Source organism: Oncorhynchus mykiss, chromosome 27 (assembly GCF_057628025.1).
Source record: "Oncorhynchus mykiss isolate SJ-2025 chromosome 27, ASM5762802v1, whole genome shotgun sequence".
Classification (NCBI taxonomy): domain Eukaryota; kingdom Metazoa; phylum Chordata; class Actinopteri; order Salmoniformes; family Salmonidae; genus Oncorhynchus; species Oncorhynchus mykiss.
In genome coordinates, this window is record NC_143048.1 from 10,513,203 (window position 1) to 10,540,656 (window position 27,454).

The 27,454-nt window shown below is 43.0% G+C and overlaps 1 protein-coding gene and 1 long non-coding RNA gene across 3 annotated transcripts in view; one reads left to right on the plus strand and one right to left on the minus strand.

Moving 5' to 3' along the window:
* LOC149971228 (uncharacterized) overlaps positions 1-27,454 on the minus strand; it is a 135,740-nt gene that overhangs the window by 38,648 nt on the left and 69,638 nt on the right. The window lies entirely within an intron of this gene.
* Positions 13-27,453, plus strand: LOC110507484 (glucagon receptor). Of its 2 annotated transcripts, XM_021587504.3 has the most exons (14): positions 13-376; positions 15,554-15,724; positions 16,218-16,314; positions 16,691-16,798; positions 18,913-19,034; positions 20,243-20,349; positions 20,773-20,926; positions 21,038-21,197; positions 21,315-21,375; positions 21,471-21,540; positions 22,558-22,646; positions 23,545-23,683; positions 23,869-23,910; positions 24,395-27,453. In XM_021587504.3, exons 2-14 carry the CDS (start codon positions 15,671-15,673, stop codon positions 24,749-24,751), a joined length of 1,560 nt encoding a protein of 519 aa, XP_021443179.1. In that variant the 5' UTR covers positions 13-376; positions 15,554-15,670; the 3' UTR covers positions 24,752-27,453. The 2 variants fall into 2 exon arrangements, with proteins under 2 accessions (XP_021443179.1, XP_090080466.1); XM_090224340.1 differs by having other exon boundaries at positions 21,038-21,375.

Below are 27,454 nucleotides of genomic sequence, written 5' to 3' on the forward strand. Positions count from 1 at the left end.
GTGTTTAAATTCATACAGGCAAATCGCTTAATCTCTTACCGAAACAGTGGCGGGGAATGGGAAAATGCTTTGTTATTGTTTCGACTGCGTCGGTGACAGACATAGTTTTCCAAGTGTTTAGTGATTCACTGGTGTTTCCGAGCTCACAGCGCAGTCGACAGACAGTGGGCGAACCGGATGATAATTTGGTTCAATTCCTTGCAGAGCGGTTTTATGCTTCACATGTATCTCAGTGGAGGCGCCTCTGTCCTATAAACTTTATGGATTCCGCTACAACCCTGTAATTTTGAAATACGCTCTGTATTTGGCGTTTAAAGCCATCTCAATTGCGCACGGGATCTAGACAATTAACTGGAAAAAAATGATTCCCCGAACGGTAGGATTCTGCTTTCAGTATTAATCTCAGTGATAGTATTTATTAATGGTCTCTATTGCATTGGCAACTTTGTAGTCTGCATTGATAAAGAAATGCGTGAGATACTTTTTGAGCACGAGTTATCTAAAAATGTTATTTTTTAAGTGGTTTAGCTCAGTGTGAGCAACATAAGCCACTTACTAATAATTGTGCATCATTTGCCCAATTATGTGTAACATGATTACAATTCGGGGAATTCAGGCGTCCAGGCATATGCAATACTATTTAACATGATCAGAAAGGAGACTTGCCTGGAGGAATTGATATTCGACCTAATTACAAAATATATGGATCATTATCACAGTGAAAATGTATTACAAATTGTAGGCTATATCATTCTTATTATTAGTAGTAGTAGTAGGCCTAGTGATATGTATAATATTAGAGTAGACTTTATATTGTATATGTTGCACTTAATATTTTATATTGCTACATGTTATTCGTTTTCTTATTAGGGTTTTTCGTTTTCCTTTCCATTAGGCCTATTTATCTGATATGGGATGGTTACATTTTTGTTTAATTTTCAAAATGACACGTTTTCAAACGCCAGTAGGCTTGTTGTTACATCAAGATTATGATAAGTGGTCGAAAGTTGATACGTCGGCGATAACAAATCATGGTTTTGCATGCCGGCTGCTGGTAGGCTTCATCTCAGTGCCTTGCGCACAACTAGCGCTCTCTACCCATGACCCTTGCTCTTGACAGCTCTAGTGCAGAATGATTGGAAGGCGCTAGTCTGGTATCATTTTATCACTTGGTCAACCGTTTTAAATGTATTGGTTGGACAAAAAGCTGAAATGTCTTTGGTTTGAGGCCCGCGTGTGGTTTTACCTATTTTCTGTCATAGACTGTACAATTATTTGTGTGGCGTGGTGAACAAGCGTTGAATATGGAGAAGATCTTTGAACCAACAAAGAACGGAAAACCTCCGGGGCGTTTTATGAGAAAGCATATAAAACATTATTGCTCTTTTGTTGAGGTTTGAGGTGAGTGCAGGGGTTATTGAACACATGACCTCATAAAAAAAAAGAGGTGAGTTAATTACTGATTTTGTTATGTGATGTGTTCGAAACTGGGTATCAAAGTTGTTATAGCAAGTAGCTGCAAGAAGCCATATCTACAGGTGAATTCTTCTTCAAGAGGCAATGATGAATTCCTGGCAAAAGAGAACTGTGCACTGACTTGCATCATTTGGATTAGATTAGTTGTTATGATCCCTATGATTTATGGTTAGAGATGTTAGTTCAGAGTAAAGTGTCCGTACAGTACATTGCTGATAGGCAATCACAGATTTGTCTGAATGACAGTATTGATGGAGTGTTACATATATATTTTCCTTCACCCTGCGCTCTCCACCCTCCTGTTAGTGGTAGGGGGTTTATGCAACACAAACCTTGGCTTCCATTGTCATGCTGTAACATAGAGTACGGTTCATCATTTTTTAGACCAGTGCTGTCTCCTTAACATCATCCCCAAACACAATCACCTCACTACCAATGCTTCTTACTGGTAAAACATGCAAGCAAGATGATAGTACTTTTACCTTTTGAACATGTGAGAAGAAAGCACTGGGTAACAGTTCAGCATGGCTCATTGCTTCTTCTTTGGTAGCAGGTGCTGTCAGAAAGTTGTTACATGCAGTGCATATACACATATTTTTTACGGTACTTGGACATCTTGATGCATTCATATTCACAGAGATCACCACAGGCTACACAGACACACAAAAACTGAGCAAATCACATGCACATATACTGACTCTCCATACCTGTCTCTCTCAAACACACTCTCTGTCTTTCTCTCTTTGAGAGAGAGGATCACGGGCGCCAGTTGTAGAGTCCTGTTATGTAAAATGAGAACTCTTTCTGTCAGGGGTGTCAGTGTTAATTGGGCTGGCACCTAATGGCTCTGTGTGCTCCTCTGTTGTGTAGTGTGTCTGTCAAAATACTGGTCCATGCACCTGACACCACTCAGAATGACAGGGTTGTGACATCAGGCACTCCATGAATGTGGTGCCAAGGGGTTCACGGTTTAGAGAGCAAAGGAATTTCATACCAGCAAGGGCATCTGGTTGCTGGGATATGCCACAGCTCCTATACTTTACAAGGAGTCCATGAGTACATTACTGTAATGCTTTGGTTGGCTTGGTAAACATCAGTGGCTTGGGGCCTCCCAAGTGCTAGAGGCGTCACTACAGATCCGGATTTGATCATGATGCGGCGCACAACAGGCCTAGCATCGTCCGGTTTAGGGGAGGGTTTGGCCGACTGGGATGTCCTTGTCCCATCGCCCTTTAGCGACTCCTTGTGGCGGCCAGGCGCATTCACGCTGACTTTGGTCGCCAGCTGTAAGATGTTTCCCGACGACACATTGGTGCGGCTGGCTTCTGGGTTAACCGAGCAGTGTGTCAAGAAGCAGTGCAGCTTGGCGGGGTCGTGTTTCGGAGGACGCATGGCTCTCGACCTTTGTCTCTCCCGAGTCCGTACGGGAGTTGCAGCGATGGGACAAGACTGTAACTACCAATTGGATATCACGAAATTGAGGAGAAAAAGTGGTGGAAAATAAATAAAATAAAAGTAAATAAACATCAGTGGCTTGCAACTTCTTTAAAGAGAATCCCCCGGATTAAGTGTAGACGGACTCAAAATGGATGTTTTGAGCAAATAAAATAGTGTTATCTGAAGTACAAAGTAAAGTGTGTGTATGTGTGTGTGTGGCATTGCCCTATGGCACCTGGAAGAAATAGATTTTTGTTATTCCACTGCCTTGTTGTGTCCTGAGTCCTGACCTATTTGTGCTAACAGTGAGCCAAAATACCAATATTTCTTATTTCATTTAATAGATTGTATTAAAAATATGTACACATAAAATCTAGGGAGAATGGTCAATGCTTGCTTGTTCAAGGTTTTCTACTTTTGAAGATTATAAAATGTATCTGTCCTTGAATATTATCAATGATCTTCCATACTTTTTTTCAATTATTCTTTTTGTAATTTCCCGACATGAATAGTGTTTATGTACCGACATCAAGACGGGGAAAAGTCTCAAAGGGAGATTTCCTTTTTATCTTGTTTGCCGTCTTGAAAATACAAGTAAACAACACAAGCATGTTGTGGGTGGTTAGTTGATTACTTTCCTAATTTAAATTACGCATGCAGTATAACCTTTCATTCAGTCATACCCATGATCTGATCAAGCCCTCAAGTCCAATAAATCCAATTTGGTCAATGAGGTCAGCATCAATTGGCTGAAGTCTATGGAGTCCCTAAATTGTACAGAAAGTTGATCATGGCAGGATAAATGCCAGTAACACCAACTTCCAGTCAGATAAGCATACATAAAGCATCTATGACCATCTTTTGAGGCAACACCCGACATAGACATCAACAAAAACAATAAGACAACAGACAACAACAAAAAATGAAAAGCTCGCTTTAAACACCCAATCCTGTTATTCACTATGGAAAGTTTACGTCTCGATTTCGCGTCTCAGTTATCTCCTCTTTTTCTTCACCCTCTAACTTAGGTAGACTTCTAAATGGCCCGAGGGGTTTCGTTTGTTTCTAATCCTCCTCTATTTATGTTTCTATGTTCTGCCCATTGCTGTTCTGGATTATTTCACTGCAGAGCCTCTAGCCCTGTTCACTATACCTTATCCAACCTTTCAGTTCCACCACCCACACATGCGATGACATCATCTGGTTTCAATTATGTTTCTAGAGACAATATCTCTCTCATTATCACTCAATACCTAGGTTTACCTCCACTGTATTCACATCCTACCATACATTTGTCTGTACATTATACCTTGAAGCTATTTTATCACCCCCAGAAACCTCCTTTTACTCTCTGTTCCAGACGTTCTAGACCACCAATTATCTTAGCTTTTACCCGTACCCTTATCCTACTCCTCCTCTGTTCCTCTGGTGATGTAGAGGTGAATCCAGGCCCTGCAGTGCCTAGCTCCACTCCTATTCCCCAGGCGCTCTCTTTTGATGACTTCTGTAACCGTAATAGCCTTGGTTTCATGCATGTTAACATTAGAAGCCTCCTCCCTAAGTTTGTTTTATTCACTGCTTTAGCACACTCTGCCAACCCGGATGTTCTAGCCGTGTCTGAATCCTGGCTTAGGAAGACCACCAAAAATTCTGAAATTTTAATCCCTAACTACAACATTTTCAGACAAGATAGAACGGCCAAAGGGGGCGGAGTTGCAATCTACTGCAAAGATAGCCTGCAGAGTTCTGTCCTACTATCAGTTCTGTACCCAAACAATTTGAACTTCTACTTTTAAAAATCCACCTCTCTAAAAACAAGTCTCTCACCGTTGCTGCCTGCTATAGACCACCCTCTGCCCCCAGCTGTGCGCTGGACACCATAGGTGAACTGATTTCCCCCCATCTATCTTCAGAGCTCGTGCTGCTAGGCGACCTAAACTGGAACATGCTTAACACCCCAGCAATCCTACAATCTAAGCTTGATGCCCTCAATCTCACACAAATTATAAATGAACCTACCAGGTACCACCCCAAAGTCGTAAACACGGGCACCCTCATAGATATCATCCTAACCAACTTGCCCTCTAAATACACCTCTGCTGTTTTCAACCAAGATCTCAGCGATCACTGCCTCATTGCCTGCATCTGTAATGGGTCAGCGGTCAAACGACCTCCACTCATCAATGTCAAACGCTCCGTGAAACACTTCAGCGTGCAGGCCTTTCTAATCGACCTGGCCGGGGTATCCTGGAAGGATATTGATCTCATCCCGTCAGTAGAGGATGCCTGCTTATTTAAAAAAAAGCCTTCCTCACCATCTTAAATAAGCATGCCCCATTCAAGAAATTTAGAACCAGGAACAGATATAGCCCTTGGTTCTCTCCAGACCTGACTGCCCTTAACCAACACAAAAACATCCTATGGCGTTCTGCATTAGCATCGAACAGCCCCCGTGATATGCAACTTTTCAGGGAAGCTAGAAACCAATATACACAGGCAGTTAGAAAAGCCAGTGCTAGCTTTTTCAAGCAGAAATTTGCTTCCTGCAACACAAACTCAAAAAAGTTCTGGGACACTGTAAAGTCCATGGAGAATAAGAACACCTCCTCCCAGCTGCCCACTGCACTGAAGATAGGAAACACTGTCACCACCGATAAATCCACTATAATTGAGAATTTCAATAAGCATTTTTCTACGGCTGGCCATGCTTTCCACCTGGCTACCCCTATCCCGATCAACAGCACTGCACCCCCCACAGCAACTCGCCCAAGCCTTCCCCATTTCTCCTTCTCCCAAATCCAGTCAGCTGATGTTCTGAAAGAGCTGCAAAATCTGGACCCCTACAAATCAGCCGGGCTAGACAATCTGGACCCTTTCTTTCCAAAAAATTATCTGCTGAAATTGTTGCCACCCCTATTACTAGCCTGTTCAACCTCTCTTTCATGTCGTCTGAGATTCCCAAAGATTGGAAAGCAGCTGCGGTCACCCCCCTCTTCAAAGGGGGGGGACACTCTTGACCCAAACTGCTACAGACCTATATCTATCCTACCCTGCCTTTCTAAGGTCTTCGAAAGCCAAGTCAACAAACAGATTACCAACCATTTTGAATCCCACCATACCTTCTCCGCTATGCAATCTGGTTTCAGAGCTGGTCATGGGTGCACCTCAGCCACGCTCAAGGGCCTAAAAGATATCTTAACCGCCATCGATAAGAAACAATACTGTGCAGCTGCAGCCGTATTCATTAACCTGGCCAAGGCTTTCGACTCTGTCAATCACCACATCCTCATCGACATACTCGACAGCCTTGGTTTCTCAAATGATTGCCTCGCCTGGTTCACCAAATACTTCTCTGATAGAGTTCAGTGTATCAAATCGGAGGGTCTGTTGTCTGGGCCTCTTGCAGTCTCTATGGGGGTGCCACAGGGTTCAATTCTTGGATCGACTCTTTTCTCTGTATATGTCAATGATGTCGCTCTTGCTGCTGGTGAGTCTCTGATCCACCTCTACGCAGACGACACCATTCTGTACACTTCTGGCCCTTCTTTGGACACTGTGTTAATAACAACCCTCCAGGCGAGCTTCAATGCCATACAACTCTCCTTCCGTGGCCTCCAATTGCTCTTAAATATAAGTAAAACTAAATGCATGCTCTTCAACCGATCGCTGCCTGCACCTGCCCGCCTGTCCAACATCACTACTCTGGACGGCTCTGACTTAGAATATGTTGACAACTACAAATACCTAGGTGTGTGGTTATACTGTAAACTCTCCTTCCAGACTCACATCAAACATCTCCAATCCAAAGTTAAATCTAGATATGGCTTCCTATTTCGCAACAAAGCATCCTTCACTCATGCTGCCAAACATACCCTTGTAAAACTGACCATCCTACCAATCCTCGACTTCGGCGATGTAATTTACAAAATAGCCTCCAATACCCTACTCAACAAATTGGATGCAGCTTCATACTCGTTGCCAAACCCGCTGTCTCCAGGTCATCTACAAGACCCTGCTAGGTAAAGTCCCCCCTTATCTCAGCTCGCTGATCACCATAGCAGCACCCACACCTGTAGCACATGCTCCAGCAGGTATATCTCCCTGGTCACCCCCAAAACCAATTCTTCCTTTGGCCGCCTCTCCTTCCAGTTCTCTGCTGCCAATGACTGGAACGAACTACAAAAATCTCTGAAACTGGAAACACTTATCTCCCTCACTAGCTTTAAGCACCAGCTGTCAGAGCAGCTCACAGATTACTGCACCTGTACATAGCCCACCTATAATTTAGCCCAAACAACTACCTCTTTCCCTACTGTATTTATTTATTTATTTTGTTCCTTTGCACCCCATTATTTCTATCTCTACTTTGCACATTCTTCCACTGCAAATCAACCATTCCAGTGTTTTACTTGCTATATTGTATTTACTTTGCCACCATGACCTTGTTTTGTCTTTACCTCCCTTATCTCACCTCACTTGCTCACATTGTATATAGACTTATTTTTCTATTGTATTATTGACTGTATGTTTGTTTTACTCCATGTGTAACTCTGTGTTGTTGTATGTGTCGAACTGCTTTGCTTTATCTTGGCCAGGTCGCAATTGTAAATGAGAACTTGCTCTCAACTTGCCTACCTGGTTAAATAAAGGTGAAATAAATAAATATTGAGGATGTGCCAAGGCATAGCCCTGCTGCAGCCGGGCTGAAGGCAAACAGCGCATAGAGCTTTTCTGTCACGCCCTGACCTTAGATCCTTTTTATGTCTCTATTTTGGTTTGGTCAGGGCGTGAGTTTTGGGTGGGCATTCTATGTTTTGTGTTTCTTTGATTTTCTATTTCTATGTTTTGGCCGGGTTTGGTTCTCAATCAGGGACAGCTGTCTATCGTTGTCTCTGATTGGGAACCACACTTAGGTACCCTTTTTTCCCCACCTGTGTTTATGGGAAGTTAACTTTGTTTGATGGCACATTGCCTTAGGCATCATGGTTTGTTTTGGTATTGTTTATTGTTGGCGGCATCTACTATTAAAAGTATGTACGCTCACCACGCTGCACCTTGGTCCAGTTCTTCCTTCAACAGCCGTGATATTTTCTTATCTGTGTCGTGTAGAGAGGGAATCTGAGGTATTAGTGCAAATATGAGATCTGAATCTCTTTACCCTATTAAGGATGATATTGGGATGTGAAGCAACACACAAAGCTCCAGAAGTCCAAGCTTGTGTTAAGAAGCTATATAGTTCGCATGAATGTACTGTTTCTCTCACTACCTTGCCGCACAAATTGTTGATGTTAGATTCTTCTTTGGTCTTGACAGAGTAGGTGAAGTCCTGTTTGTTCTGTTTACAGTAGGTAGGCTATTGCATTTATAGGGAAAAATGTCTTATGTTTACTCAGTCCTCCATATTTCACCTTTGAATTTACTGATCTATGGTTTCTACAGCCTAAGTTACTCCCAGGAAATGTCTGCTTAATGATTGATTAACTGTCTTGCCAAGTCATGGCTGTCACGTCATGTGTTTGAGTACTAATTAAAAGGACTAAGGCCCACTTATGAGGAAACATCTGCCTATCATCAAGCCTTCAGGACAGAGAAAAATAAACATGGGAATTTAATGATGCCTTCCTCTTTTGTCATTGTGGTTGCCTCATGATTTATCAGGGAAAGATCCTAATGTAACCTATCTGTTATGAGATGTCAGACATTGCTATTGTTTGTTTTATCATTATCACATTTCAAGGTAAGACCCAGATGCAGACTGTGTCAAAGTAACAATGTTTATTACAACAACAGGGGAAAAGGTACAGGACGGCAGGCAGGCTCAGGGTCAGGTCAGGCAGAGGCCGGTAAAGCAGAGTAATGGGGCAAAGGTACAGGTCAGCAAGCAGGCAGGCTCAGGGTCAGGACAGGCAGAAGGGTCAAAGCCGGGAAAAACCAGAAAACAGGAGCAAGGGTAAAAATGCTGGTAGGTTCTACGAACAAAACGAACTGGCAACAGAAAAACGGAGAACACAGGTATAAATACACAGGGGATAATGAGGGGAGATGGGAGACACCTGGTGGGGTGGTGACAAGCGTGTGTGTGTGTGCGTGCGTGCATAATAATAATACATTTAATTTGTATAGCGCTTTTAATTACAAAATTATCTCAACACATTTAGAATCAAGGAAGGTTAAATAGAGAGTGTGCTAGTGATAGTCTGTAGAAGTGAGTTTTAAAGTGGGTTTAAGGCCTGTTTTAAAAGGGGCAAGGGAGCAGAAGTCTTGGTCCCCAATAGTTTGGAGACGTGTCTTGGGGACTTGAAAGTGGCTGGAGTGAAGAGTACGAGGTGGTTCGCTGATTGAGATGAGGTCGCTGATGTAGATGGGGCTCAATCCAACAAGGCTTTAAATGCAAGCATGAGGATTTTATAGTCGGTCCTGTAGTTGACCGGTAACCGGTGGAGTTGGGCTAGGATTGGGGTGATGTGGTCTGACTTCTTGGTCCTAGTCAGGACCGTGGCAGTACTCATCTGGATTAGTTGGAGCCTCTGTAGTGATTTGGCTTGGAGGCCGCCAAACCGCACATTGACGTAGTCGATCCGAGCGAAGATAAAGTTGTGAATAGTTTCTCTGCATATGGCTGGAAGAGTGATGGTATAACCCAGGCAATATTTTTAAGATGGAAAAATTATGGTTTACCTATTTGTTTTATGTCAGCAGAGACAGAGAAGGATCAAACTTGACTTCTAAGTTGGAGATGACAGAGGACAGGTGGATGGCCTGGCCGTTGATTATAGGGCAGATGTTTCCAGCACTGGTGACCTGCTTGGGTGTCCCAATAAGCATAACCTCAGTCTTGCTACTGTTCGTCTGGAGGAAGTTCTCTTTCATCCATACCAGTGTAGGCTGCTGAGAGGAGGACGGCTCATAATAATGTCTGGAATGGAGAAAATGGAATGGCATCAAACACATGGAAACCATGTGTTTGATCTATTTGATACCATCCCACTAATTCTGCTCCGGTAGTTACCATGAGCCCGTCCTCCACAATTCTTTGTATACATTCTCTTGGAATGTTATCAGCCCTGGGGAACTTTGTGTGGAGATATGTTTTATAAAAGAAGACAGAGAGGAACCTGTGTCTGGTGCTCTGTAGACCTACAACCTCTGGTGTCTTGCCATCAATGCTCCTCCTGTGTGGTTGGAATTGTAATTTAATCATCCTTTCCTCTTTGGCATTGGGTTGTATCATGATTTATCAGGAAAATAATATGAAGTAGCCTCAATCTATTATATATGCATACACACAATAATGATAAAACACAATATTTGACATCTCATAATTAGGGCCAAGATGTTTATTTACCCCTTTTGCGATATCCAATTGGTAATTACAGTCTTGTCCCATCACTGCAACTCCCGTACGGACTCAGGAGAGGCGATGGTCAAGAGCCATGCATCCTCCGAAACACAACCCTGCCAAACTGCACTGCTTCTTGACACACTAGTGTTGCTGCAGGTAAGAAATCCTAGGAAACGTTCTGTAATTGACACAATCAGTTAATCAATGTCTGGTTGTGCGTGTCTGTTGGGGGGATTGCCTAAGCCAGGGGAGGCGTAGCTCTGCGAATCTTAATCACACGTAACCTATTATTTTGCAGGGAATACTATTTGTAGATCAGTGATTCTACTTCTCAATTTGCTCAAGCTGATCCTCTCCAATGGACTCAGAAGATGTTGCTAAAAAATAGGTCAATTTGGGGCAGTTAAAGTGGAGAGTCAATGAAACCAACCATGAAAGTAGCAAATTCCAGGGGTAGCCCTCGACCGGGACTCGAACCCAGGTCCAGTAACTATCATGCCAACACTTTAACCGTTACTGAATGTTTCCTAGCATTTCCTACCTGCAGCAACACTAGTGGACAATGCTGGAAATACCAAATAAAAGCACAATGCCTCAAAAGTGCCCCAAAACACCTGGCCCAAATTATGAGGTGTCAGACATTGTGTTTTATATTAATTGTGTGGGTGGGTGTGTGCGTGTGCTGGCTGTCGTGCCTGTGCATATCTGCATGCATGTCTTTGCCCATATTTGTGTACTTTGCCATACAGTATACCAGTATCTGTGCATAAACAGTGCCATGTGGAAATGACAGCTCTCTCTCTGAAGTAAAAATAATTCAGTGGTTACTATGTGGATCCCCCCAAGCCCTCCCTCCCCTCTTCTACACAACAAGATGATTGGAAAATGGATGTCACACAGGGAGAGGGGCCAACGTGTCCGCAGCTTCTTGTAACCTTCCACTGCTCATCAGAGCTCTGATCTGCCTCAGTTATACTACAGCAGCAGGAATTCAACAACAATTCCTCTCCTCTGACCTTGCAGGCTATAGTACTGAATCTGAATTTGAAAAGGCATTCATCCATTTTATCGCTGTAGATTCCATCATCCATGCACCACACATTTCATTTTTGAAATATGCTGGCTACATGTCAAAGTGCTAATGCATAGAGAAGGTTTAATTATTCCCCGCTTCCTGTGTCTACAGCAGTGTAAAGGGAGCAGTGGGTTGTGCTGGCTTGCACCAGCTTGCCGTAGCTAGACGGCCTCTGTGTGTCTGAAACCGATCGGATCAGGTCCCACCCATCTTTCCCCTAGTTATGCACACAAGCTCAAATCTCCAGTTCTAATCTTTCCCCCGTTTGAAGCTGCCGTGCTTCCAGACCTTGGTTAGTGTTATTACCTTAGTCACAGACAATGAGTTGGAGGGGCCACAAGGGCCACTGGACTGGCCTGAAATAGCCCTGGTGTTAAGGAGACCCAGAGCCTAGCTCTGATCCTCTTACACCTCCTGCCCAAACCGTTTCCCGTTTGACCATTATGGAGAGGGTCACACGCTATCCACTCTGTTTTAAAAGCATATCTGCCTTTGAGGACAAAAAAACTGTGACAGCACTGGTAAGAGACAGTCCCTCTACTGCAAGTTATACGCAACCAACCCCTGGCTCATGTGCTTCCTTTTACTGTCAGTGAAAGATGCCAGCTTCCATGGACACAAGATTAACTTTATTGTAGAAACTTTGGGAAATAGGAAAAAAAACAACCTGAAAAACTATAGCGCAGTTTAGATAACACAACTGACCAGATATCCTTATACCTTGGGTTTCCCTTGTTTTCATTCTCAAAAGACTGTGACTCTACTCTATATCACCAGGCTGGCATTGATACATGAGGTCATTGCCATGGTAAGTAGACCTGAAATACAATAAATAAATATCCGTCTAGATCTGTGCACTATAGACACTATATCAGACAAATCTCCAGGCTGTAATTGGTGACTATTACTTTTGAGATGTGCAAACTATGGCATAAGGGAACGATGAGCAGATAAGAGACATTCCGTAATTTCGATTAAGATATTAATGAGCGAGCTAAGACGGACATGGTCAATATAACTGTGTGTTCAGCACTTTTGAAATGTACAGCAACAGAATGCAGAACATGGCCTGCTTTGACAGTATTTTCCCTGTACACCAAGTGAGAACCGTAGGATAAATAAAGGGGGCATTTAAGCAGACAATGAAAGCTCTTACAATATTAGATGATGACATTTCTCAAAAACAGGTTATAGGCTACATGTGCACCGTCGAGTCAGAAGAGTAACATTAGGCGAAATTAAGAGGTGAAAATAGACCAAATTATTAGGGTGAGGCACATGGGCTACTAACAGCTTACTACACAACATACACTTAATATTACTTTGTTAGGTACAATATACATATCTCCCTGGCAAATTACATCATTTATGCAGCAGCATACAGTATAATACATTTTTGGACTCCCCTTGTTGTGATGTGCTCACTTGAACAGGAAGTTGGCACGGCGGTCCTTCATGGGTAAATGTTGTCATCAAAGAAAGAGAAAGATTTACAATTCCGAGTTGGATGACCGTTCAAAACGTATTTTCCCAGTCTGAGCGAGTTTATTCCCGACTTCCCAGTTGCAATGCTTGCGGTTAGCCATTGTCACCGATTCCTTCCAAACAACTCATTGTTGAATTTGCGATTTCCAACTTGTAATGTGTAATGTTTATATCCAATGGCCGATGAGCACCGATACGTTTTATCTATAATTTATCTTCATTATTTCTCTTCATATGACAATGATTAGAAAGGATTTGCCAGTAGATTGTCTACTTGATTCATGGTGATGACTGCTAGCTAAGATTTTGAAAGTAATATGTTGACATGATCAGTCCAATCAAAGCTACTGTAGATATAACTTGATTTCATTTCATCATTTTATCTGTGGCCAATGACCTTGAGCCTTCTTGGAAGGGAACTTCTAATCTGTCTATGACAGGACCCAAATGGCTCACATTCTTGATGTGTACCTGTACTAAAGGAGGGTGACGTAGTGTCCCCATGAGTGACAGAACACTGAGCCAATCACGGTGCAATGCTCCTATTTTCTGCTGGCCTGCCCCACCATCACAGAAAGCACTGAGCTAGGCTGAAACACCTGCATTTTGGAGCTGCCCCCCAAAATATATATTATTTATTTATTTAGCAAAAAATGTGGGGCTCTGCCGGGTCGCCACTGTATGTTACGATGTAAAATATTGTCTGTTGGATAATGTGGAACTTCCTTTTCTGTTTTGTGCGGCCATAGTACCTGTATGGGTTGGATTAGGGTTCAGTAGCTTGGCTGACATGTTGACTTAAACGAAGAGGTGTTTATCATGATGAGATGACATGGTAATTATGGCCAGGTTGTTGTTATATGTTATATGTTATATCAGGTTGTTGTTATATGTGGCTTCTTGGTTTTAGTCTAATACCTTCATGGGTCAAGGAAACCCCCACAGTTAGTGTGCTTGTTCAGGAGTTACTAAACAAGTTAATCCAATGGCATCTCCAGCTTTGGACCTTAATTGTTATTTTCAGAGCGTTTTTCTGGAGTGAAGTCAAAGCTTTTCAGGGTGTTTTGAAATGGCTGCTCATAGTTTGCGAAGGAATAAAGTCCAGGCAGTGTACTTTGGATCCCAATCTGTCTTTTGAGTAGCTACTCTTGATGTTGTGTGTATGCTACAGTGTTTGACCGCAGACCTACTGGATTCTTTTGTATAGAGGAAAAAAATAGAGACACCTGCTGGGAATTGGCCCCTGAAAAGAAAAATAAGCTATTGAGATTGAAAGCAGGATACAGTGCAACTCCCCCTCAACTCTTTTCTGGCCTAAAACTTAAAACATGTCATGTTCGATAAATGTACACATTTGGGGTTATTTTTGTAGGCTTAGAACGTTTTTCAAATCATGAGAGCATTAGCACAAGAAAAAATAGAATTCAGAGAAAAATACATCTTGTCAATGTGACTGATGTTAATGCATACAAATTTCCAAATTACTTGTGCAGAAAAAAAGGACCCGTCATAAAGGAAAATAAATTGATTAGATTAGTTGATTAGATTACAGCACTTTAATTGGATCCTCTGCGTGCATGAAGCAAGGCCCCAAAAGCACAAACAATGATGCTATCACAGTACAGTATGTACATTGAGGGAGTTGCTGTATAGACCAATGTGTTCCAGCTCTATAAGTAACATAGCAGGGACAATGGGAACAATATGTTATGTTCAGTGTTTGTATTTTTTTTAAAGAGAAATCACGCAGTTGTCTACACTGTTTAGCACAACACCCCCCCCCCCCCCACACACACACACACACAAAACTATTAATAATTGACTGCAACCCGGTCATACATGATTTAACAGAACACTTTGTCTCTGGATTCAGGCTTCTTCAGAGCTATATTTAGAGAGTTAGGCCAACTTTTTGAATTTTGAATATTGTTTTCATTTGAGATATTCAGTTATATAGCATTATACCATGGCATTGTTGAATACTCGTTTCTGATTAGCTTGAAGGGCATTCCAGAGTGTGGATTATCTTCCTATAACGCACGGGACTGATGGTTTGGTTAGCGAAACTAGCAAGTCTTTATGTATGGTTACCAAGGCACTTACTGTAGATACAGTATCTATTAAACTTGTTAGCTACTTCAGTAGCCCCGTGTAAATGATCCATTACTTGTTTAAATATTCCCCATGTAATGTCAATGGTTGGCAAACATGGCTGCCATAGAATGTTGTTGTGTCATGCAAATGAATCGCAATGCAGAAACCTCAATGTCCTCTCTAAATACAGTACATGTCTCTGGGCTTCTTTATGTAGATGTTCACAACATTACAACGATTGGCTCTCCCATCAGATTGTCAGATAGCACTCTGGTTAGATTTCATTGAGAAGTTTTTGGGAGACGTGGGTGTGGACACGACGTCGATGCTCAAATTGTGCTGCCATTTGTCTAGTAACGCATGCAATTGTCTCCAATCCAGTCCCAAGTAACGAAGTGCTGACACACCCAGTGTCATTGGGAAATAGTGGGCTGAAACCTCTAGTGCTCTAATCAGCTACATGGTCTAATTGGCCAACGTTTTGACTTCCTTTCCACAAATCAAATGCCAAATCCTATGCCCATTGTGGACCACAAGCTTGTTTTAGCGTAATCGGTGATAAGGATTGTAACCCAAACCCATATTATGTGATTGCTCTGTACTGTATGCCGTAGGTCTAACTGATTGTGTGTGTTGTTTTGCAGGGTGCGGGCTATGGGGTGGAGGTCTGAGGCATGGCCTGGTTCTGGGCCCCCTGGGTGAACAACACCCAGTAGCCCTGAGATGATGAGTGGCCCTCCGCCCTGGCACTCCTCTAAGTGATGAAGACCCCTGCCATCCTCCTCCTCATCCTGTCTGTCCTGTGCAGAACTGTGGTAGGCACTTTTAACTTTGTTTCTGCTCATTACGGCAGTAGTGATTGTACTTAACATCACTTTTCAACTTCAATCCATCCATAGAAGTGTGTCAGGTCATTAGACGCTGTCGTTGTTAGTTTGTTGGATTATCCTTAGGAGCTGTTATGAAATGTAAGTCATGTGAAGATGATTCACCGTTCTGAATCACTGCAAATAATAATGGTCTGTGTGCTTTATAGAACACAATCAGAGTGCTGGGAAGCTGATCCGAACAGCAGTGCCAGTATAATGTGCTTTGCATCCTCAATCGATGCAGCTGGTTTAGTGGATGTGTCAGCTTTTATGGAGAACTTAAGTTACACCACTAGAGTAAGCCAAGGAATTTGTGTTTTATATCCAGTCAGATTTTACACCCAGTCAGGCCCACTACAGTTAGATATTGTGGGGCTTACCCAGGTGAGCCCGCTGGGGTTGACCCCTGACCCTCCATCCTGTGATTTGTGTCTGGCAGCTTGTGTCAACGAAGTCGGTGAAGCACACAGTGGAGGAATGGAACAAATACAGGAGCGAGTGCCTGCTGAGAATGAGCATGGACCCCACACCCCCAGGTAAGACTCAAAGACCTGTCCTATGTCCTAATCAGGCACACCCGATTGTGGGTTAACTAATAGAATAGAATAACATATAAAGCGTTATTGGGTAGACAGTGGAAATATGCCTTTGGCTTCACAGTTATAAAAAAACACCAGGAGCTTCATCCACAGAATCTACCCAATTCTTAGGATAAGTACCATGAGTCAGGCTTCAACTTAATGTCTGACCCAAAGGACTGGATCCATTGCAGGGCAGTATCCTCATCATTACTACTGTTTTCCCAGCTGGTCTTCCTCCAAACACTAAACAGTCTCTATCCTGCTTAGTTTAAGACAAAATCTTAGGGATTCAGGGTCTGCTTACTGCTTATATACTTACTTCTACCCCCAGGCTTATTCTGCAGCCGCATGTTTGACATGTACGCCTGCTGGCCGGAGGGCATCCCCAACACCACCGTTAAAGTGCCCTGCCCGTGGTACCTTCCCTGGTACAACCAAGGTACTGGTGTGGCATTGGTTAGTGCTTTATGGTTTGGTAGAAGAAATGAGATTCTGTTTCATCCAACTTCTAGCTAGGAGGTTAATGCTAACACCGTTTCTATCTAAAGCCGTGCAGAATCAGGCCCCCGGTGTCTGGTCTGGTGCGTGAAATCACAAGCTCTGCTCGTCGGCTACTGCGTAGAAACCTAGAGGGGGGGAAAAGCCCTGGGGCCTTATTTTATAACCGTGCTCCATTTCTGGAAGTCTGTGCACTTACAAAAATATTGAGATTTATAAACTTGACGCACGCCATATGTGTATGCATATTTCCCATTATAAATCAGCCCTGTCGTAAAACTGTGGATACGTGAACGAGCATTAAAGCCTGGAAAACGCTTCACCTTTTATGGTGACAATAACGCCCTTTATTTGCTGTATAATTTGGAACTATTGGAATTACGCCATGGCATACAAGAGACACGTTGTTGTTTAATAGTTTATCAAAAGATTATTGGGTTTTTGGTTGTCCTGCCTTGGTATAGACTCTGGGATTAAATAAGCAATGATGTCGCGCTCCTATCGCACAGCAATACTGTAACCTTACCCTGTCAAATATTTTACATAAGCTACCAGCCTATTTACTGTGTTGGCAAAATGTTTTCATCTTTAGCAGTGATTTATGATGTGTCTGGAACAGGACAGTGTTCGTTTCTGAACGTGAAAACAATGGCAAATTGTCATGGGCCTGCCAGCAGAACGTTTGAATTCAATTTTATATCGACTTTTCCCCCAACCTAAATACGATGGACTGCCCGCGCATTCTGAAACATTGTAGGGCTGCTACATTTTTTAAATTACAGTACTTACAGTTCTATTTCTCGTGTACTTTTGTTCTATTTGGCTTTTTTATTTATTATAGTACTACTGATTTTCATTACTGTATTGTTGGGAAAGAGCATGCAAGAAAGACATTTCACTGTATTTGTGAAAGTGACAATTAAAATGTGAAACTTGATTCATACTGTAGACCTACTTCAATGTAAACGATCGGCTGTTAAATTCGACTGTAGCCTAAATTCTGTATTATAAACTGCGCTGCCTATGCTATTGCTAATCCTGAAATACATATAGCCTCTTTACATGGCTACTAGGTCCAATTAAACGAGAGATGCACATGGTAATTGTTGTATGGCTCCTTCGGGAATATGAACCCATCACGGACAGAAAAGTGAGGAATATATTCTGCAATAGTTATGAAAATAGGAAAGACATTTCTACGTCTAATGATAAGATTCCTATGTCAAATTGTTTTTGACCAAACGAATCTAACAAAGATTTTCGCCCTTCTAACTAATGGAAAATGTTGCATTCTTGTTAATATGTTTTCCTGTTTTTAGTTTTTTATGAGTAAGCTTTTCACCATATCCCCATATCCCCATTTGCACAAAACACTTACTTACCAGCTTGCCATACAATATCTCAACCACTAGCAGATGTGCTTGTGCATGGTCTAAAGTTTGCGGGAAAGTGAACACATTCTCATATCAAGTATTTTTTTGAAGTAAATACCTACTGGCGCACGCACATTTTGGGCTATATTTTGTACATACACACGGTTTATAAATGAGGCCCCTGGTCTGCCCTAAAAAGCCTATGTAAATTACGATCGACAGAACGGACCCAGCAAAAAACTATTTTGGCCTCTAAAATTGGTTTATTATGATTATGTTCGATCCCCACTGTGAATCATTTTAAAGTCCACTACAAATCGAGATATTAAATTAAATTGTGATCCATTCTGACTACTACATTTGTCGTCACACAGGACCGTGTGCTGACACAGACCTATCACGGGCCGGGAGGCTAGGATGAAAGCGACTACATTAACCATGATCCTTTGCTAGTTATTGCCACTTTCAACATGATCCTTAACAATTTTGTGGTGCCATTCAGACCCATTCAGCGATATGGCGTGCTTACAATTCAAATAGTTCCGGCTTCATGCGCCATTGGGAATACGTGTATGACGTCAGCGCTATCACTATCTGCTGGTTTTAATGTCTATGTGCAGAATTGAATTTGTCTCATCTGTTTGCCTTCTTCCTTTATCTCTCCCTCCCCGTGTCTGTGCAGTTCGTAATGGATATGTGTTGCGGGAGTGTGGGCCTGATGGCCAGTGGGCCGTTAACAACACCAGTAGCACCTGGAGGGACCACTCCCAGTGCAACGCAGACAATAACCAGCAGGTGGCACAGGTAATACCCATCATGCACCATTCCTGAAGTAGACCCTCCTCTCAGAGCACATAATAACATGCATGGCTAAGAGTAGGACAGTAGACTTTCAAATGATTCATGCTTTTAATGACTGAATGTGACTTTTAGAAAACTACACCAGTAGTCTTAGGAGACCCACCAAGTACTGACAGATGTTTTGAGAGGTAAACTAATTAATAGCCATTCAAAAAGCAAGGATTAATAGAGTAGGTACTCCATTGGGATTCCACCTGTAGGGGACATAGAAACGCAATTACCAGAATGGCCATTCTTTTACGATAATGCCAGAGTGCTCTGATTGCTTATGAATGTTGAGGTGGGCTAGCAGCAGCAGCAGCCGTCGCTGTGTCCTAATGTTGACGTCCACTCATCCCTATCAGCATGCTCAACTCGCGTCCTCCTTACCCTCTCTTAATTTCACATCTAGTGCCGCACTCCATTACGAGCTCAGTAATGAATGGCCCGTTTACTACGTAAATATAAAAGATCTCATTACTTAGTCGGTATTACATACAGGGTTATAGATCTGCCAGGGCTACGGGGGTGAGCTCTGAAAGACACGCAGTCCTTTCTTTATGAAGAGGGAGACAGCCGTCACCTAGGGGTTATGTTGTTGCTGGCAACCGATGATGCAATGCTGCTTTGCCTCATTGGCCCCACAACTGAAATGTACTCCAGTCTGCTGCCAGACTTTCTGATGATAAGAAAAATAGGTGGGCAAACGTTTATCACCGTTCACGGCCATTCGTAGTGAATAAAACAACGCTCCCTATGTTTCCAATGCATTTTTCCATGATAGGTGGGTAAATGTGCATTTTACGCTCCACTTCACCATTGTTTGACACCAGTTACACTCACATGTTCTAATCTGTGAGATTCATAAACCTAGAGTATACAATAATGTAGTGTCACATATTTTCAACAGGAGCTTATTAGTGTACTGAGCGTCATTAAAGCGTTCATGAGCATTTTCCGAGGCATAATAGGCATCAAGACAAGAGGACTTCTTGCAGTCAGTGCATCTGCTTCGTCTGTATCTGTGTCCCTGTTTGCACTCTACTAAAAGGACAGGACATTCGTTCAGTACAGCACATCCATAAGAGAGTCAGAGAGTTATAGGTGAAAACAGGGTCATGTTGTTCCCTCGTCTACTTGGGATTTGAGTGCAGGTCTTTGTGTGTCCACAGGAGAACCAGATGGTCATCTTGGCCTACTTCCGGGTGATGTACACTGTGGGCTACTCTCTGTCCCTGGCCAGCCTTTCCCTGGCCCTTGTCATACTGCTCATCTTCAGGTAAATACTGGCTCTGACCACAGTTGTAAACAGCATACAGTACATCTTTATATGTCAGGATTTGACTCTATGGGACTGTTTGGACAAGGCAATGGCTTCACTTCTAGTATTCTGATGTGAATTAGGAAAATGTAAATCATACAGTAGTAGGGAAATAACCCTGCAGCAACAGGAAATTTGAATTATTATGTGGATTATAATTAATGGATATTTTTTGTTACTGCAAATTCTGACATTTTAAAGTGTAAATTACAAACTTTAGAACCTTGGATACACTACAAGTTTGCATTTCCTGCTGTGCAGGAAAATTCTCAGTAACAAAAGAGTGATCAAATGAAGATCCTACATCTGTATATGACATATACATGATGCTGGAAATAATTTTGTGATACAGTAATCTCAATGTCAAGTGTTGTACCCTAGGAAACTAAGGTGCACCAGGAACTATATCCACACCAATCTGTTTGCGTCCTTCATCCTGCGAGCCATATCCATCCTCACCAGAGATGCTGTTCTCACCAGGGACACCCCCGAGTTCAGAGACAACAGAGACGTGTCCAATGTCCTCAGTGATCAGGTCGGGAACTAAAGGCTATACACACTAATGCAGGTTATAGAAACACACACTCACACAAACAAACAGTTTACAGACTCAATTCATCACTCCGCCCCTGACCTTTGCCCCCAGGCTCTCTCTGGCTGCCGTGTGGCCCAGGTGCTGATGCAGTACTGTGTGGGGGCTAACTACTACTGGCTGCTGGTGGAAGGACTGTACCTTCACAACCTGCTGGTGCTCATGGTCTTCTCTGAGAACAGCTACTTCTGTGGATACCTCTTCATTGGCTGGGGTAGATACATACACACACTCACACATACAGATGGACACACACACACACACACATATGATAAATTATATAAATGCTGTTTCCTGACAGTAATGTATGGGTTTATGACACTGTGTGTAGGAACCCCAGTGTTATTTGTGGTCCCCTGGATTATAGTTCGGTACCTGTACGAAAACACACGGTGAGTCACTCTCATTTCCATTCCGTTTTATTTCCTCCTCATCTGTTACTAAAAACAAAATTACAACTAAGAGATTGTGACTCACCTCCTCCCAGGTGCTGGGAGATCAACGAGAACATGGCACACTGGTGGATCATCCGCACACCCATCCTCCTGGCCATTCTGGTGAGTGTGTGTTGATGTGCGTGTCGACTGTGTTGTGCGACCCTAAAGCAAAGGGGGCCTATGGGTGAGTCATTCGTCAACGCCCCACTCCCCCCCCCCCCCCCCCCCCTGCAGTTTTGTCTCTTTGAAGTTAGCAGACCGTGACAAACCTGGGGAAATGGTGCGAACGTGAAAGCTGACTGGTGCATGTTTTGGTTTCCGGAATACACTGTGCCTTAAAATGAATGGATGACTCATAAACCCAGAAGAGATAAAAATGAATGTCACCTGGTTTCTTTTCTTTTCTTAGTAACACTTAGGAATAAGGACCTAGACTTTTAATATTTATGCTTAACACGTTCTTGAAGCTTGAATCCACCTTATCTTAAGAGTGTTTAATTAGCATCTCTCAGTGAAACTCCGCGAGGAAGAGAATCTACTTTTTTTCTGTGGTATTTTGCATCAGAAGCAACATGCCAGAAGAGATGAGGATTCACATATGACTTGCCATTTGTCCCACAACTCTCGCATTTCCCCTCAGGACAAAATGCCTAACATGGTTTGACATAATCACTAATGTTAGACAATTACTGTGTTTTGCATTTCTGTTTCACCTTCCGTATTGTACTAATGTGTATATTTTTGTAATTACACGGCTCATCTGTAAAAGAGGCCTTGGTCTCAGCATGACTCCCTGTCAAGATAAAGGTTAAATAAATCAAATGAGTAATTCATACGTAATATGGCGTGCAGCTGCACTCTGTCACCTGGACTTTGCAGTTAATACCCCTAACATGCTGCAGTCTGACTTTGGAACTCAAACTTTAGCTTTTCACATTATTACATAATTCTCACATACTCACCCTACTTCAACAGTAGCAGTTATCCTTGTTTCACGTTCTCATATAATACTGAAATGCCGCAGAACAGACCTATTAGGATATATATCCTTTTTAGATGTCAGATTGTTACATTTTCTTGTTGGCGTCAATATAGCTAATATTGGGTGGTTTGATGTTAATTTTTTTTTTATTCCAGGTCAACTTTTTCATATTTATTCGGATCATACAGATCCTTGTCTCCAAATTAAAGGCACGCCAAATGAGGTACACAGATTATAAATTCAGGTAAGAAAGATACAGCACCTTCTAATCCATGAATTACGTAACAGCAAACCAGAATAAAAACACAAAACAAACACCGTATTGTAGCTTCTGAAACTGATTTAGTCAACTCATTGCTTACTCATGTCTATGTGTTTCTTGCCACGTAACTTTTGTCTCTGTCGTATGCCTTGTTAAACGCCCTTCCATTCACGGAACATTGCTGTACGATGCTGTCAACTATCGTCTGGCGTGAACACGCAAGGACTCTGCTCTTGTGCGAGCCAGAAGACATTGTGATGACCTAACACTATCCACACTAAAGACATTTGCTTCAAACTCTGTTGACATCCATTACCTCAATAATCCATCACTAAGTTGACTTGCACTTCTACTAACCCTTTGTTGCATGCAGAGTAAAGGGAGCTGTGGAATCCCTTTGATGTTTCTGTGGTATTCGAAGGGGCCTTCCCGTCCTTTGATTGTGAGCCGTGGTCCTTTGAGACGGCATAGACTTTTTTTTTTTATGGAACCAGCCACATCCAGGAAACCAGTCGCATACCTAATCCTCTGAACTAAGCCTGGCCTCGAGGCACGCTGGACGACATGAGTCTGATTGGAATCTAAGCACAAATGCAGCTGATACACAAGATTCTGATCCACCAAAAGAGTCCCGGGAAGAGGAGGCTTTTTTTGATTTCCCAAGATGCTTTGTTTGAAGCCGTTACATACCATCCCTGACTCTGAGTCCAGGTGTGGAAGTTGTGGCTTTCCTTTTTTGGCGTTTTATGTTTTTGTGTTTGTGTGAAACGTGAACCATCCATTGATGTCATTGATGAAAGTGATTCACCATATAGGACCAAACAGACCTATCTAATAGTTGCCCTTGCTTGGCTCTGTAAAGGATGCTCTGTGTGTGCAGGTTGGCAAAGTCCACTTTGACCCTCATCCCTCTCCTGGGCATCCATGAGGTTGTCTTTGCCGTGATGTCAGAGGAACAGACAGAGGGCATCCTCCGAAATATCAACCTCTTCTTTGAACTTTTCTTCAATTCTTTCCAGGTAATATGATGAGGTACAAAGGTTATGTATGTGTGTGTGTGCGTTTGTGCGTTCGTGCAGGCATTCTTTCTTGTTACTGCATGTTATTTCTCTCAGTGGTGCTTCTGTTAGGTGTGTGTTAGATGTGTGTGTTAGAAAATGGAGAGCACTCTTCTTCTGATACCTGTCTCTCTCTCTTCCCGCAGGGTCTCCTGGTTGCCATCCTGTACTGCTTTGTCAATAAAGAGGTGAGTAGTAACGAAGTGAAGTGTGCTCTCAACCAAGCCCAGGTCAAAACAAGTGCACTTGAACATCAGTAGCAAACACCTGAGGTGATGGCACATTCATCTCTGTTTGTTCCTATGAGAAGCCAGCGCTTTCTGTGACCTGCTGGGTATGTCACCTTGTCACTGTGGGTTAGCTGTCACACAGAGAAGCTCACTACCTACGTCAATGGGGAAACGGGATGTCAGTGAGGGGCCCAGCCATGTGTAGAGTCAAGAAGTGTATAGGCCACTGTGACATGAAGGGTCCAATGTATCTCCTGTGGAGATATGGGCTAGTTTGGTTGAGGTAGCCTACAGAGTAGTGAGTAAAGAGAATAATGATACAATTTGATATAATTTGTCTTTTGGTCTGACCAGATCAAAAGGTCAGGGAAAACTCATTACTTTCCCTCGTTCATCCCTCTCTCTCCCTCTCTCCCTCTCTCCCTTTGTCCATCTGTCCCAGGTGCAGTCAGAGATAAAGAAGAAGTGGCAGCGATGGAAGCTGGGCATGAACGTCCTGGACGACCTTCGCAACACCGGCAGCAACACGCTACAGGGGGGCACCAGCGGAGGGCAGTGCCACCACGACCCGCCCTGCCAGCCTGACTGTCCACAGAAGGATACCCACAATCTCTCCTCAGACGCCTCCGCCTCAGGGCCGCATGCCCACCCGCGCCCACACTACCACCCAGGGGCCAAGAAGGGCAAGGCCTACTGCTACATTTCCGCCCGCAAGCAGGTGCTGAACGGCCTTGATGGAACTCCGCTGGGCAACGGGGGAGGAGAAGGAGTCATCAAATACTCTGAAAGCTACTGCTGAGTGGCCCTGTTGGGGTCTAATGAGGGCTAACGAGTAGCTGACTACCTTTGTCATTTCTAGTGGAAAGAATCCGAACCAGACAATCACCTGCTTCCAATTCAGTTGTGTACTTCCAGATCTATGTGGCCTACTTGGTGTTTCGTGAAACCCATGTCTTAATAATTGTGTAAACATGATCCGGGACTCTTTGGATGATTGCCAGAATGCCTTTTCTGCCCTGGCCAATCAGGCTATGTGTTGTGACTCCCATAGGCTTCCAGTGGGAGATAAGATGACCCATCCCAAGTGCAATATCGCCGCAATCGACCCAGATGTTGAGGAAAGCTACTACTTAAATTAGGAAATGATCACCGTCCAACCTTTATCTGCTCAGCTTTGACTGTTTTGGGGGGTTTTCCTCTTTGTTCTCTACCTCTCGCTCTACTTGTGGACAAAATGGAAAGGTTACGTACCAACCGTGGACCGTCTTTTCATGTGCAATGGATATTATAACAATAGTTTGTTTTATATGTTGGTATTGGAAAATGTCTCTGTGAGGGACTTAGAGAAGGCAAGAGGTGAGCAAACCAATATTGTCTTCCCCAGTGAGTTAGACACACACACACACACACACACACACACACACACACACACACACACACACACACACACACACACACACACACACACACACACACACACACACACACACACACACACACACACACACACACACACACACACACACACACACACTATGGTTTCCCTAGGCAACTCTGTGTTTTGAATTCCTCTCACCCAACCGTTGAAAACCTGTCATTCCCCTTGCTCTCTAGTCATACATTTATGGCAACCTTATAGTCATAGTTATGGTAGCCTGTTACTCACCACAAATAGTTTTTTTCTTGTAGCTTTTCCAGACTAACCACAACCACTTACCACCCAGCTGAAGGCTTTACATCCCGCTGAGCACAGGTCGTAACATCTCTCCTCTGCGTCTGGGGATTAAGGTCCCAGCACCCTTGCTGCCATGTAGCTTAAATCAAAATGGGGCAATAGGAAATGGCTCTCTACACGATAGACCACAGCCACAAAATACACATTTAGTATTCTGCTGCGTGCGTGTCGATGGTATGCTGTAGGTCTACATGTCCTCTGTGAAGATGTCTGGTACTTTACATACATCTATGTAAGGTTGCCAAAAACTCGGTTCTCCATGCCGGAATCAGTGAGAAACAAAATATTTTGCACTGAACTCACCCTCAGTGAAGTTTTGAAATACCAATTACCCAATATGAGTTTAGCTAACGGTGCTTTATTTTAACCCAGCTAAAAATCCCCCACTCCTATTTAAAGACTGGTTTCAATCTAAAACTAGTACAGCACAACCCTAACTTCTCCAGATATAGCTTGACTACTCGGTGTGTATGGATCTGTCTGAGCTTCCAGAGCCCTCAACTCATTTTACTGTTTGTAATTAGTCTCTTCTTGAGGGTCACATTGCACCTAAAGGCTCCCCACCGGTTGAACAGGGGTTCTGTATAAATGTAGGCAATTAAACCAGACAATTTCCAACTTCCCTTTTGAAATAGCTCCTCTAACCCGCATACACAGAGGCCCCATCTTCACACATGCCAATGGAGTAATGAGGTAGCCTTGTTTTTCTGTCTTCCCATTCACACCAAATGGGGCTAACCCATTACCCAAACATGTCCACCATCTCTCAGTGCCATCAAAATGTAGCATGTCATACTAATGAACATTCATTTTATCACCAGGAGTATTCCTACTAGGGTCATTACTGGTGCTTGACAGAGGGGCCTTAACGCCTCTGGTGGCATAGATCATTACCCTAGTGTGTGTGTGTGTGTGTGTGTTTGTGTGTGTGTGTGTGTGTGTGTGTGTGTGTGTGTGTGTGTGTGTGTGTGTGTGTGTGTGTGTGTGTGTGTGTGTGTGTGTGTGTGTGTGTGTGTGTGTGTGTGTGTGTGTGTGTGTGTGTGTGTGTGTGTGTGTGTGTGTGTGTGTGTGTGTGTGTGTGTGTGTGTGTGTGTGTGTGTGTGTGTGTGTGTGCTCGCGCTATTATCTTAATTTCCAAAGTGGCTTGGCTGATCCTCACAACTGAAATAGCATTCACAAACTGAGCATTGCACTTCACAAATATCTTCTAGTATAATATACCTTTGGCAACATGCACGCGTAGCCTTTGGAATTTCTTTGGCAAACATTACAAATGTTTGCCAAACAGCTTATGTCAGACATTGACCTTTCAATTAAAAAATGACCAGATGTAGCATATAGTTAGTTAGCATTGCTAGTATGTGTCACAGTGGTGCCGTGACCTGGATCTAGAGAGTGGACCCAGTAAACCGAGGTCAAAGGGAGGTAGATTCAGTGGATGCTTATGTTAGAACCGTGCAGTGGGTTAGGACTGTACTGTCACCCTGGACCCACAATACATTGGGTCCATTGTGGCAGAGGTGGAACGTGTTACATAAACGGACATGACCTTCTGACGTGACTCCACATGTTCTATATACCTGTCAACAGGTAAACTTGGCGCACTGACACTCAAATGATATTTAAGTAGGTTAAGTAGGTTATCATCACAGGGAGATTACTGTACAAAGAGCAGCACTAAATCTCACATATGTGACATGAATGGACACTATTTTTACTCACTTTTTATTTACATGTTTGTTATTTAAATTAAATTATTCTTAATCT